Raw genomic sequence first — 15,150 nt, 5'->3', positions numbered from 1 at the left:
TGCGCAAAAACAGGCATTCAAACTCGCTGGGTGTTTCTTACCTGGGATAGGAGGCAGTTTTCTGCTCCTATGGAACACTGCTTTTTCTGTCACATTTCTGAAGCCAGGAGACATGTCTGTAGTTACCTCATAGATACATTCATCTTCATTACTCATTCTTCTATCAACTTCATTGGCATAAATATTTTCCTCAGACATATCCATGCTCAACCACTGATCAGTATGAGAGCCATCTAGTGAGTCCAGTCAAGGACGTGTTATGTGGATGTGTTATGTGATCATTTTCATATCAGGAAGATAACATAAGGCTGTTGAGGGAAAGTACAAAACAAAGGCTAGCTTTTGACATGTTTTAAATATAATACATAAATATCCAAATCAAATTCATGGTGTTTCTTTAAGTCCTCTTATATTTTTTCCCAAACATATATCAACATTCTCAGGAGGTCACAAGCAACCAACATGGGTTATTTTTATGTCCATAATACATTTGTCACTATAAGCTTGATATAAGTGGAGATGTGAGTATTGGTCAGCTTAACCTATGAGGATGAGATGGTGTCAAAATTAACCTCAGCTCTCTTCTCCTAATTCAATGTATTTATTTGTCTTTATGTTTCCAGAGAAAGGAACTGAGACTATGTTAGTAGTGTTAAAATATTATCCATATTCACCATAACTGTTCAAATAACACTGTGTTAAACTGCATTTGAATATTTACCAGAGAACTTTGACTTGCAGGTGAATTGTGTTATCACCCATGGCTGTATTTGTTCCTGATATTGCTGCTGTATTCATCAGTTCTTACCATGTATGATTGCAATGAAATTTGTTCCTCTTAAAAAATATTACTGTAATGCTTCTAACACAATCATGTGCATGATTCTTGCAGCCATATTTTGATAGCCTTGTCAAATGTATTTACTCAATCATAGCTGGTGCTTTTCCAACTTATTTTTAAGGTAAAATAGTTAGGTTTCTGTTTGACAGCCTTATATAAAAACATCAACCAATGTTTGGCTCTTCTAGAGGTCAGGCATGCCCTGCCAGCTGATGTATATAATTGAAAAATAACGTGTGCGAAAATTCACAGCAGTGAAAAAACGAAGAGTTGACTGATATACTGCATCTAGAGGTTTCAGAAGCTGGGCCATGCATGTATAGCACATAGCACCATAATCTAGTAGGGACATTAGTGTTGCTATGCTGACGCAACAAATATGATTTCTTTCTACATAAGAAACCAATTTTAATATTGACCAACTCAGTAATGTACTTTTTAAAAAGATAGATTTTCATCTAACCAAACCCAAAGATATTTGTATGTTGGAGCTCTTTCCACAGTCTAACTGTTCAGGGTAGTAATTAGGGATCATCCAAAGAGAAAGGCATATATGGGACTTATCAGGATTTAGTACCAACCTACGATTTATAAGTGAGCTTTGTAATAGTAATTCAGACTGCAGGTGTTTAACAGCTTGTGTAGGAGAGGGAGTCTTAGCGTATAGTACTGTGTAATCAGTATTACAAAAAAGTATTTCATTAACAACAAGAAATTCAGATTCAATCCCATCACTATAAATGTAGCCTTAGCCCATGCCTTATTTATTTAATGAATTGCATCAAGTATGTCAGAAGTAAACCAGAGGTTGGATCTTTTCTTCACTAATTTTTCTTCATAAGCTGTAATGCAGAAAATTCTGGATAATCTTATTTCAAAAATAAAATGGAAAACGTGCAGTTTTGAAACGCGCTCTGAAGACTGTGTTTGCTACAGTATGTTGTTTTTGCTATAAAGAAATTATTTACACATTTCAGCAGAGAGAATTCTTTTATTGTCATTATTTTATTTCATAACATCTAAAACGCTTACTTCACATTGTTCCAGAAATGTTGTAGTTATTTGCTTAGAGCTTTCTCTTTCTGGGAAATTCACGTTCATCAATGAACAATGAGTTAACATTAGCATCAGAAACCTGGCACTTCCTAGGTGTTGAATGAATCATTTTAAAGCTTACATGAAGAAGAGTAAATTAGATAGTTTAAAGCATGTGTGAAGAACAATAAACCAGACTGCTTAAATCTTATACAAAGAATAATAATAATAAATCTTGTATGCCAGTACGTGTGATTTATTTGGGGTTTAATTCATTCTTGTTCCATTGAGCAGGGGGCCAATCAGATCAGAGGGAAGAGGAGTTGACCATTGAAAGTTGTGTATCCAAATGGGTCGTCATAGACCGAGGTGTATGGAAAGAGCTGAATATAGACCTGGTCCCCTATCTCCAGGGTCAAAGACACGCTGTTGGTTGCTGTCTGCCAGGAATTGGCAGCAGGATTCTGGTAGGTAGCTATCACATGATCACCATTCTTCATCATCATCAGCAACATGAAGCGAGTGTAGTAGGTAATACCAGTGATCATGAAGAAGTAGACTCCCCGGACAGGAGCAGTGAAGATCCCTAAGGGAACAACAGGACAGAGCCTGACACTGGTGCATCACATTCACTGGACTGACATGGAAGCGGTTGAATCTTTCCATTACTGAACGGTATGTTATTCGCTGTTAAAAAAATGACTACTGTTGTGTGTGTCTTATGTTTGTTTCGTGTCATAGGACTTTCTGTATAGACCCATGGACCATAGGTTGGAACATACCATACCAGGGCATTTTGTAGGATAAACCGTACTTATGTAATGCTGTGTAATGCTTGGCTATGATCACTGACCACCTCCTATGTGTTCTGGCATAAAAGATTGTTAACTTTGTAATTATTGGAGAACATGTAAGACCTATTGAAGATCAACATCTTGGACTCGTGCAAATAAAGAAAGACCCCTGACTGTGGTTTAATGATTCTGTTCTTGGATCAATAGTAGACAGAATCTAACAATATCCATGTGTGTCCGGGTGAAATGCATGTATGTGTGTATATGTGTGTCTGTGTGTTATGCATGTATGTGTGTATATGTGTTTCTGTATGATATCCATGTATGTGTGACTGTGTGATATCCATGTATGTGTGTATATGTGTGTCTGTGTGATATCCATGTATGTGCGTATATGTGTGTCTGTGTGATATCCATGTATGTGTGTATTTGTGGGTTCCCCAAAGTTATTTTTGCTCATCCCCACTAGGAACAATTCTGGCTCAGGGGCTAGGTTCTGGCTCAGGGGCTAGGTTCTGGCACAGGGGCTAGGTTTAGGGTTCGATTTAAAATATGGCATAGTGTTGGGGTGGCCCTGTTCTAAATAATGGGGTAACTTAGTTTTGACCATATAAACGTCATCTATTGGCTGGCTATTTAAGTCCCTGGGTTTAGCCAATCAGCAGGCTGGAACAGGCATTTTGACTCAGTTTTCATGAGCTCAGAAGAGGACTGGCAGTAGTTTTACTGTGTTGAGTAGAAGTGTTGAGCTGCATCTGCAGTGTGAGTTCTTCGTTATACAGAGCATGAGCAGTACACTTCCATTCAAGACTCTCCAGCAGACAAGATCTCTAGCTGGCGGATGGACAAGGTCATACATTATTAATGAAAACAGTAATTTGCCTCCCGCTAGCTGTGTTGCATTCTGGGTCTAACAAGCTGGATTCTAACCTGGCTACAGTAAGGAGACTCAGTATCCAAAAGAGGATTGGTTTTTATGTCCCAGAATGCAAACTAGTTATCTTGCATTTATGAGCAGTATGGGGACACTGTCACCACCTGGAACACAAGTCTGCTGCTCGCACACATCTTGCTTAGTTGACCATCCAGGCATCCTTGGTGGTCAGAAATTGACCACACCTTCACCAGTTGACCATCTGGGCATCCTCGGTGGTCAGCAAGTGACCACACCCTCTCCAGCTGACCATTCAGGCATCCTTGGTGGTCAGCAAGTGACCACACCCTCCACAGTTGACCATCCTGGCATCCTTGGTGGTCAGCAAGTGACCACACATTCCCAGTTGACCATTCAGGCATCCTTTGTGGTCAGCAAGTGACCACACCCTCCCCGGTTGACCATCCAGGCATCCTTGGTGGTCAGCAAGTGACCACACCCTCCACAGTTGACCATCCTGGCATCCTTTGTGGTCAGCAATTGACCACACCCTCCCCGGTTGACCATCCAGGCATCCTTGGTGGTCAGCAAGTGACCACACCTTCACCGGTTGACCATCCATTGAGACGGGCCATCACCATCATTACATACACTCACTGCAAACAGCTAGCCAGCTAGCTAGGCTCAAGTGTAAGAAAACAAGATAAAGCCCTCTATTGGCTCTGAATTAGTAACGTATATTAATAGGCTTTTCTAACCCGAGACTCTGTTGTGAGAGCACCATTACCATTGCAACAGGGCTTTCTGTTAGCCAGTTACAGACTCCCTTTGGCTGTTATGAACTGAAGAACCATAACGGACTGGTGTAAAGTATACCCTAACTATGCAACCCTGGTATTAGAAAATAGAAAATCAGAATTTTGCTGATTTAAAGGGAAAAAGGGATTCTGTCTCCAAAACCAAATGAGAATGACTTTAAGACTGAGCATTGGGAGGAAAAATAACTAGGCTAACGCACATCACAAGTTGCTCGGAGCAGTTAGACCGTTTTGATTTAAACAAATTACTAGAAAGACATCCATAGAAAAATGACATGGGGCACATTTCAAGGAAGTACTAAACATCAAAATTCTAATAATGATCCATTTTGAGTTTTGTATAAAAAAAAGTACAGAAGTTTCGGTAAACTTTAATTAGGGCAACAATAACTTTAGGCATAAATGTTAGGTTATTTAGGTTATGTTATGTTAGGGAATATTCTTGGTTTGGGTTTCAGGTCCCCACAAGGCATGTGTACGGTTATGTACCTGTGGTTGGGATGTACGGTTATGTACCTGTGGCTATGTACCTGTGGCTATGTACCTGTGGCTATGTACCTGTGGTTATGTACCTGTGGTTGGGTTGTACGGTTATGTACCTGTGGTTATGTACCTGCGGTTGGGTTGTACGGTTATGTACCTTTGGTTGGGTTGTACGGTTATGTACCTGTGGTTATGTACCTGTGGTTGGGTTGTACGGTTATGTACCTGTGGTTATGTACCTGCGGTTGGGTTGTACGGTTATGTACCTGTGGTTGGGTTGTACGGTTATGTACCTGAGGTTAGGTACCTGTGGTTGGGTTGTACGGTTATGTACCTGTGGTTGGGTTGTACGGTTATGTACCTGTGGTTATGTACCTGTGGTTATGTACCTGCGGTTGGGTTGTACGGTTATGTACCTGTGGTTGGGTTGTACGGTTATGTACCTGTGGTTATGTACCTGCGGTTGGGTTGTACGGTTATGTACCTGTGGTTATGTACCTGTGGTTGGGTTGTACGGTTATGTACCTGTGGTTATGTACCTGCGGTTGGGTTGTACGGTTATGTACCTGTGGTTATGTACCTGTGGTTGGGATGTACGGTTATGTACCTGCGGTTGGGATGTATGGTTATGTACCTGTGGTTATGTACCTGCGGTTGGGATATATGGTTATGTACCTGTGGTTGGGTTGTACGGTTATGTACCTGTGGTTGGGTTGTACGGTTATGTACCTGTGGTTGGGTTGTACGGTTATGTACCTGTGGTTGGGTTGTAGCCTCCTCCAATGTTGCTGGTGACGTGTTGATATTTCAAGGTCACAGTACCGTCGAACATACCAATGAGGCCAACGTTTCCCAGAGAAGCAGCAAACGCCACCTGGCTTTCTTCTCAACAAAGAACATAATTAACATATAACAAGTAAAATTGGCTATTCAAATTATTATAATGATTGTTGTCATTGGTGGGTTATAGTACATAATATTCACGGTCTTAACAGCTAACATTTTTGCAATTCACTCATGCCTTGTTTCCACTGGTGCCAAGCGCTGGTGTTTTACCCTAAAGTCAAAAATGTTCCTGTTTCTATTGACATGGACCAGCAACAGTCAGCTAGTCATCTGTGACCAAGTAACACCTGGTACCAAGCCCTGGGACATTAGATCGTTTGGGAATAGTGCAGTATACCTGGGTCTGTGCCTTACCTTGTTCTTCTCTACACCTGGGTCTGTGCCTTACCTTGTTCTTCTCTACACCTGGGTCTGTGCCTTACCTTGTTCTTCTCTACACCTGGGTCTGTGCCTTACCTTGTTCTTCTCTACACCTGGGTCTGTGCCTTACCTTGTTCTTCTCTACACCTGGGTCTGTGCCTTACCTTGTTCTTCTCTACACCTGGGTCTGTGCCTTACCTTGTTCTTCTCTACACTTGGGTCTGTGCCTTACCTTGTTCTTCTCTACACCTGGGTCTGTGCCTTACCTTGTTCTTCTCTACACCTGGGTCTGTGCCTTACCTTGTTCTTCTCTACACCTGGGTCTGTGCCTTACCTTGTTCTTCTCTACACCTGGGTCTGTGCCTTACCTTGTTCTTCTCTACACTTGGGTCTGTGCCTTACCTTGTTCTTCTCTACACCTGGGTCTGTGCCTTACCTTGTTCTTCTCTACACCTGGGTCTGTGCCTTACCTTGTTCTTCTCTACACCTGGGTCTGTGCCTTACCTTGTTCTTCTCTACACTTGGGTCTGTGCTTTACCTTGTTCTTCTCTACACCTGGGTCTGTGCTTTACCTTGTTCTTCCCTACATTTGAATTGTTCTTAAAAGTACTATTGAAGAACTCAGTGGGGGTGTACCAGTTTATAGGGTTCCACACGTCTTTAGGGTTCCACATCATGACAGGCCAAGTAACTTTTGAGGTCTGTGGGCAGCACACTCCCTAGATCACCTGAACACAGCACACTCCCTAGAACACCTGAACACAGCACACTCCCTAGATCACCTGAACACAGCACACTCACTAGAACACCTGAACACAGCACACTCCCTAGATCACCTGAACACAGCACACTCCCTAGATCACCTGAACACTGCACACTCCCTAGATTACCTGAGCACAGCACACTCCCTAGATCACCTGAACACAGCACACTCCCTAGAACACCTGAACGCAGCACACTCCCTAGATCACCTGAACACAGCACACTCCCTAGATCACCTGAACACAGCACACTCCCTAGATCACCTGAACACAGCACACTCCCTAGGTCACCTGAGCACAGCACACTCCCTAGATCACAATCACCCAAATTCTGTGCATGCACTCCTGTTCCTATGCACCGCCCTTTATTTTTCAGTGTCTAAGATACCAGAACCAAACCAAATCTCAGAGACGACAAACGGACAAAAATCTGATGTTCCGTCACTGAGCAGGTCAGGTAACCCTCATCTCTCCCCAGGCACCAATGTGTCCTCCAGTGTCACACTCAAGACTTGGGCAGAAATCAACCTAAGTAACAAAAGTACGTTGTTGTCTCATCTCACTTGGTAATATGTTTCCCAGAGCTGCCACCTTGATCTCACTACGCGTTAATTCGTCTGTCAGGTTCTTCACCGTGTTCTTCAGGGCTGCCACATTCTTCTTGTTAACCACATTTTGGTCCATCAGGTACTGCACCATGGACCCTGATGCAGCCTTGTAGGTCTCTAAATCCTCCACCTTATTCTGGGTCCCAGAGTCTGTGTAAGGGAGGGGTTGTGGTTGACCAGAGTGGCTTACATTGATCAGCATATCAAATTGTATGAGAAATACGTTCCACAAATCAAATGTTACAGATGTTGTAGTTACCATGTAACTTCACTGCCCTAAGAAATTATGATTTACCACTAGACAATAATGGTAAATACATCCCATGAATGTGCCTTTCATTATTTTTGCTCAGTATTTTTACCCACAGATGTGCATAATTGCACAAAACCAGTCAAACATTTGGACACACAATTCAAGTCAATGGGTGTTTACAAAATCCTGACAGCTATTGTGCATGTTTAGCTTACAGTAGACAGAGAGGATGATGAACCCAGTCAGCATGAGAACATACAGCAGCCCCAGACACACTGTAGCCAGTAGGAAGGGTCTCCTCCATGAACTGCCTGAACCTGTCCAGAAAATAGTTCATGTGAACAACAATATTGTGAGTTTTTATGTCTCAGTGAAAAAAAGATTTTTGTTTGTTGGAAGAAGGTATGTTGTGTTGTGTGTCTCACCTGGTTCTGATGTGCTCATCGGGAACACTTTATCCTTGGTCATCTTTCCTTGGTCAGGAGACCAGTCTTTGGTTTGGTTTATGCCTTCAGTCTTTACCTTTTTATCTAAATTGGCATAAGTGTCCCAAGGTATATCCATGCTCTACATCTATCTATGTAAGATGTCGTTTTAATTGTTCTTGTCTAGAACTTCCTAAATATGAATTTGGACAGGGAAATATCAAATTACAAAAGTAATGTCATATAGGGGAAATCTAAAACAAAGGCTACCAATAAACATGTTTTAAATATAATGAATAAATGCATGAAGCAAATTTAGATTTTCTTTCACTGCTGATTTTAATATTTTGTTGACGCCCCAATAAATCAACATGTTCAGAGGTAAAAAAACAACAGACACGGGTCATTATAATGCCCAAACATGGCTGTTACACTACAAATGGGCTCAAAGAAGACATGGGGGGGGGGCTGAACATGAGGTTAAGATGGGGACAGAAACATTAGGAGATTTCTTCTCTCCTAATGAACCTTATTGTTAAAGACATTTAGAAGACAGCTGGTTGAGCTAAAAATGATCCTCAGCTATATTAACTATTGTGCTTTTTTTCAACAGGGAGAATCACGTTGAGTCTAATTTCCAAATGAGCCTTTCGTTACAGGCATCACAATCAAGAAATATCAGCATAAATAATAACAGAATTACAGCATAAATACAGACACAATAAAGAAAATAGTTAAAGAATATCATTATTATACAGATTAAAAAAACAATGGTAATTAATCATCTTTGTAAACTGCTGTAGAGGCACCAGCACTAGATTTTAACTGTTTTAGTAATCCTGACATTTATTCCTCAAATAGAGTGCAAAGAAACCAGAGACAACTTTGCCCAACTCAGAGAAAACCAAGGCAGCATCTATTTTAATCAATTCATGTCAGTTCGATAGCTATTGAATTCTAAATAAATGAATATCCACAAATGTGACGGACATTGTGCTTCATAAATACACGCCAAAGCATTAGGCTCCCTTATACTGTAGTATACAGAAACTTCCAGCACATTCCTTCAGACAGATTGCAATGATGTGTTCTGAACCTGTAACCAGTAATTAACCAAAGATGGATCCCATTCAATTATATGTATCATATTATTATGTTACAAAATTAAATCTAAATTGATTAAATTATGGGTTTTACCACAGATCAACACAAAAATGTAAGAGTGAAAAACAAAATCTGAATAATGTTCAACATTTTTTTTATTTTTTATAAAAATGTATGTTTCACAAACAAATTATGTTTGTGATATAAACATTTTATGGACATGAATGCGATCTAAAGACAATTTTAGGAAAGGAGAATCTGTTACTTCTGCTGAAAAGATCTCACGCTGGTGGAAAAGTGGAAGTCAGTCATATCAGAGAGGGAAGAGAAAGTTGAACAATGGTCTGCATGTCTGGAAATATTGTCATGTATCCAAGTGTTTGGATGGAGATATGTAGAGTATTTACAGCAGAGTTGTGATTTATGTTGCATAGAATCTGTCCTTGCTATCCTTGAATGCTTGATTAATTAGGCTCCTGTTTTAGGGGAAAGTCATACAAACAAATTGACTCAACATTGTGATTGTAGTCCCTGCAACAGTTTTTACTAGGCACAGGATCAGATGACCGACAGAACAACTCAAAAATGTAAATATGTTTATTTAATTTGCATAGACTGAAAGCCAACACATGTTCACCTCAAAAGTCTGACTCCACTCCCAACACACAATGTACATGTTGAGATTAACTGAAAAGAAACAATTGATTTTGTAATAGTGTTATTATATTTTACCAAAAGATAACAAGTAATTTTATAATAGTGTTATTATATTTTACCAAAAGTATCAAGTGATGTTGTAATAGTGTTATTATATTTTACCAAAAGAATCAAGTGATTTTGTAATAGTGTTATTATATTTTCCTAAAAGATAACAAGTGATTTTGTAATAGTGTTATTATATTTTACCAAAAGATAACAAGTGATTTTGTAATAGTGTTATTATATTTTACCAAATGATAACAAGAGATTTTGTATTAGTGTTATTATATTTTAGTGCTTAACGGGATTTTTCCAGGCCCTGTTTTAGTTTTGGTTTTGTTGGTTTCCTTTGCTTGTTACCATCCTGCCCATGTATTTAGTTCTGTCATTGTTCAGTTTGATGTCGGTTATTGTTACTGTATGTGGCATTGTAACGTGTTCCTGGTTCATGGTCTCTATAGGAAGGCTATGGATTCTGTTTGCCCGGCTGTGAGTTTGGTTTAGCATTGCGTATGCTGTTTAAGTACTTTTTGGCTTAAACTCACCTGTATTTGTAAATCTCTGTTCTGCCTGTGTCTACTTCCTAACCACCCTTGAAACAATACAGAATAACCTGTAAGATATGGGGGGTACTATAATGGCTGGTCACGACCTGTGTCGTGTGCTTTAGTTCCGTTTTTTCTGTTTCTATGTTTGGTCTCATCATTGTGATTGGTTTCACCTTTGTTTAGTCATGCTTTGGTTAAGTCCCTATTGAAGTTCCTCCTGTCCTGTTTCTTGTCTGTCATTATTGGATGTCATTGTTGCTGTGTGTCTCCTCACGTGATGTGTCATTTTTATGAGCCCTGTGATTAAACGTCAGTTTACTGTCAATGCCTCTGACCCTGTGTCCTGCCTCGTACTCAGCCCAGACACAGGTGAAACAAGAGCAGAATGGTTTTGTTTGTCTCTAGCTTGTATGTTTCTTCAGTGTGCAACAAAACAGTTATATGATTGATCAATAGATGGATTTACTGATTGCAAGATCGGTCATACTAAAGCTATTAAAATAATGTCTGTGGCTGGCATTATTTCTGTATCGACTGAACGGTTAACATGTCACATGGCAGTGTGGGATTAAATCTGGTTTAAACTGGTTCAGTAGGTGATTCAGTTCTGATTTTAAAAGCTTTACATAAACATGTTTAATTTAAAATCTTTAATTTAATTTCAATTGTTCTCTTGAGCTAACCATTATAAATATAATGTTGATGGAATTGAACGGAAATTATCTCCAATGCCGAGGAATGCTGGAGAACTGAAATTAGCCAATCAGCTACCTCCCTCTAACAAGGCGGAGTTGAGGTGACCAATCAGATTAAAGGGGTAAGAGCTGGTCCCCAATGAAAGTGTGGGGTTTGTACTCATTATCAAAAATCCAGGTGTTTGTGCAGACAGATCTGATCCCCCACCTCCAGGGTCAGAGCGATGCCGTTGGTGTCTGTCTCTTAGCGATAAATGGCAGCATGTTTGGGGGGCATTTACAATTTAATTGCCATTCTTCATCAGCGACAAGCCCATGTCTCCAGTGGAGTTACTGTGTCCAGAGAACATGAAGTAGACTCCACTGACAGGAGCTATGAATATTCCTTTGGGAACAACTGGACAGTTAATGACACTGTAGCATGGCAGTGATCATAGGACTGATGTGGTGATGTTTCAATGATTTCATTAATGTTATGGAACTGGTTGTGTTTTTACCTGTGACTGATTGTAGGCACCTCTTAGGTTAACAAAACCTCACGATAGACTGAACGGACCATAGTTTTCATTGATTCCCAGAAACACAGCAAAAAACACCTGGCTCACTTTTTTTTTTGACTATCAGTACTAATATTATTATAAGTAGTAGTATTAGTATTAGTAGCAGTATATAACATGTATGTGTAAAAGGATTACTTCTTGGGTGGATGAACAATACAAAAATTAACAATACATCCTCAATTAAAACAGAATACAGAAAAATAATTCTGTCCCCTAATGGAATTGACCATAATTGGATCTCAAGACGCCCTGCAAGGCCCCTCCCCACTCCTCTCCAATTCAAGGGTTGAATATGGAAGGAAAATCTCAGTTGAACCATCTGTGCCATTATCAACAAAAATAATGTAAGACAAATTGTGTGTGTAATCCGATATAATACTTAGGACTTTGGGTTGTAATAAAATAGTTTAGTTGAAGAGCTATATTCTCATCTCACCATTATTCCTAGTCTCCAGAGTTGCCACCTTGATCCCACTGTTACTTTGGCTGTCAGGTTCTTCACTTTGTCCTCCAGATTCTTTTGCTTGTTTTTATTTTCAATATCTGTGAGGATGAGGAGGCAGGGGGATTTACATCAGGAAAGGAACATGTTTTCCTTCCCAATTCACAGTAGAAATATAAGTGAACTGGTACACACCCATCTCCAATAATTGTATTTTATGATTTTTACTTTGGAAACTGGGTATTTTTCTATTTCGGTAAGCTTATCACGATTTTCTAACTATCCACTCTTGTTAAAAGACAATTGTTTCGGAAAGACCTTATTATTTTCCTTAATAAGGTAAGAGACTACAGTAGCAGCATTCTCAACCCTTGAATACATAGTGTCCAGCCCCCCTCTCTCCACTACCAGGTCTGCAATGCAAACTGACATCCAGGAACAAGGCCAAAGGGTACAGAAGCCTCCTTTAAAGCTGTGTCATGAAGTGCCTATAAAGTCTACACCCCTTAAATGTTTTTTTTATTGTGAATTAAAATTATATTAACATTTTTTTGGTAGGACACATACCTTCCTCTTTTTAATCAGCTGTTGTAAGGCACACAAATCAATAAAAACATTATGTTCCCCAAAAAGGAAAGTTGATTAATATTGTGTCATTCCACACTGTCATCTGCAATAGCATCACCTGATCGGTTGCCATCTGTTTTTATGACTGGAATCAGATGCAGCGGATGCGGACCTCTTTACCTCCCTCGCAGAAATACCAACGTAAATTAATGTGCAATGTCAAAAGGGTACAACAGCCTGCCTTCCGAAAGATGTGACATACATTTTACAACATTCAAGCTATTCATAAACACACCACTGACACTTTTCATAGTAGCGTGACAAAATAATGCATTTCCCACCTTCCATGACTCTTCTCTTCCATGACTCTTCTCTTCCATGACCCTTCTCTTCCATGACTCTTCTCTTCCATGACTCTTCTCTTCCATGACTCTTCTCTTCCATGACCATTTTCTTCCTTGACCCTTCTCTTCCATGACCATTTTCTTCCATGACCCTTCTCTTCCATGACCATTTTCTTCCATGACTCTTCTCTTCCATGACCCTTCTCTTCCATGACCATTTTCTTCCATGACTCTACTCTTCCATAACTCATCCCTTACTCCATTATATTCACAAAATCCTCCTAATTTTAATTTAAATTTTATTAATGAAATAATTACAACAAACATTTTGTTTTCCTTGTTTTCATTTTAAAATGCTAACTGATCATTAGAAAACCCTTTTGCAATTATGCTAGCACAGCTGAAAACTGTTTTAAAGAAAGAGCAGCATCAGCCATTGTGGGTTTGATTACAGGCTCAAAATGTTCAGAAACAAAGAAAGTTCTCTGAGAAATGAAGGCTATCTCATGGGAAATTGCCAAGAAACTGAAGATCTCATGTAAATCTGTGTACTACTTCCTTCACAGAACTGCAAAAACTGGCTCTAATTAGAATAGGAAGAGTGTTGGGAGGCCCTGGTGTACAACTGAACAAGAGGACAAATGCACTGGAGTGTTTAGTTTTAGAAACAACCACCTCACAGGTCCTCAACTGGAAGCGTCATTAAATAGTACCCATAAAACACTAGTCTCAAACAGAGAACAGGAGACTCCGGGAGGCTGGCCTTCTAGCACTGGCGTAGTGTAGTGACACCGGGCCAGGGTGCCAGCTGTTTTAAGGAAGCCGACGTAAACATCCTGGTGAGTAGGAGAAAGGGGATATTTTCATCACAAATTTGGCTTTTTAAATTGCGGGTTTAGATTTCTTTCTATTGAAACAGACTGTGGTAATACCTATAATTTATTTTGTCGTTTACACTTTCTCAAAATCTGGAAAAATAATAGCATTGTAATTTAAAATTGGGTGGCAGTGATTATAAATAGGCTACGCTTCAAAGTAGCCCAAAGCAGCAACTCTTCGCAGTCAATAAATGTTGGTCACAGTTGCCTTGATGAGCCATTAAATTGGACATGGCCTACAGTAGCTGAAATTATCTTAATAGCTCATTATGACAATACAATCGTTAGTTTTACACCAGACGCTCATGGGTAATGCATCTCACTCCATGAGTGAATGAATGAGGATGGAGAAACTGATAATTGTCTGTGTTACTTTTGCATTTAAATTTAGGGTAGTGTAACCTAACAAAGATGAAGAATTGGCATAATAATTCAGGCCTATTATGAAAAAATACTAAAATACTTAAAATACCAACAACCCGGTTTCCAAAAATGTTGGGACGCTTTGTGAAATGTAAAGATAAACAGAATGCAATGATGTGCAAATCATTTAAACCCTGTATTCAATATACAGTATCTAACAAAAGTGAGTACACCCCTCACATTTTTGTAAATATTTTATTATATCTTTTCATGTGACACTGAAGAAATTAATCTTTGCTACAATGTAAAGTAGTGAGTGTACAGCTTGTATAACAGTGTAAATTTGCTGTCCCCTCAAAACAACACAACGCACAAAACAACACAACAGCTGGCAACAAAAGTGAGTACACCCCTAAGTGAAATTGTCCAAATTGGTCCCAATTAGCCATTTTCCCTCCCCGGTGTCATGTGACTCGTTAGTGTTACAAGGTCTCAGGTGTGAATGGGGAGCAGGTTTGTTAAATTTGGTGTTATCGCTCTCACACTCCCTCATACTGGTCACTGGAACTTCAACATGGCACCTCATGGCAAAGAACTCTCTGAGGATCTGAAAAAAAATATTGTTGCTCTACATAAAGATGGCCTAGGCTATAACAAGATTGCCAAGACCCTGAAACTGAGCTGCAGCATGTGGCCAAGACCACTGGAGGTGGCATCACAGCAGTTTTCCTGTGATGCCACTGTGGTGCCTCATAAAAACATATTAATCCTCATCAAAACCTTCGGTGCCCTAGCACCAGTATGTATACAGGTACCCTCCAGAAGATGACAATCTGTACTTTAATATCATAA

At 39.7% G+C, this 15,150-nt stretch overlaps 2 protein-coding genes across 2 annotated transcripts in view; one reads left to right on the top strand and one right to left on the bottom strand.

Moving 5' to 3' along the window:
- cntn5 (contactin 5) overlaps window positions 1–15,150 on the top strand; it is a 344,921-nt gene that overhangs the window by 110,039 nt on the left and 219,732 nt on the right. The gene's annotated exons all lie outside the window — the stretch shown is intronic.
- LOC105007159 lies at window positions 1,813–8,283 on the bottom strand. Its single transcript, XM_034293805.1, has 5 exons — window positions 8,099–8,283; window positions 7,889–7,990; window positions 7,376–7,570; window positions 5,602–5,727; window positions 1,813–2,462 (listed from the first exon to the last, which is right to left on the bottom strand). The coding sequence occupies exons 1-5, from the start codon at window positions 8,235–8,237 to the stop codon at window positions 2,179–2,181; spliced, it is 846 nt and encodes a 281-aa protein (XP_034149696.1). The 5' UTR covers window positions 8,238–8,283; the 3' UTR covers window positions 1,813–2,178.

This window comes from Esox lucius, chromosome 1 (genome assembly GCF_011004845.1).
Source record: "Esox lucius isolate fEsoLuc1 chromosome 1, fEsoLuc1.pri, whole genome shotgun sequence".
NCBI classification, from domain to species: domain Eukaryota; kingdom Metazoa; phylum Chordata; class Actinopteri; order Esociformes; family Esocidae; genus Esox; species Esox lucius.
The sequence above is the reverse complement of the archived record's forward strand: the minus strand, read 5'-3'. Positions and strand labels throughout refer to the sequence as shown.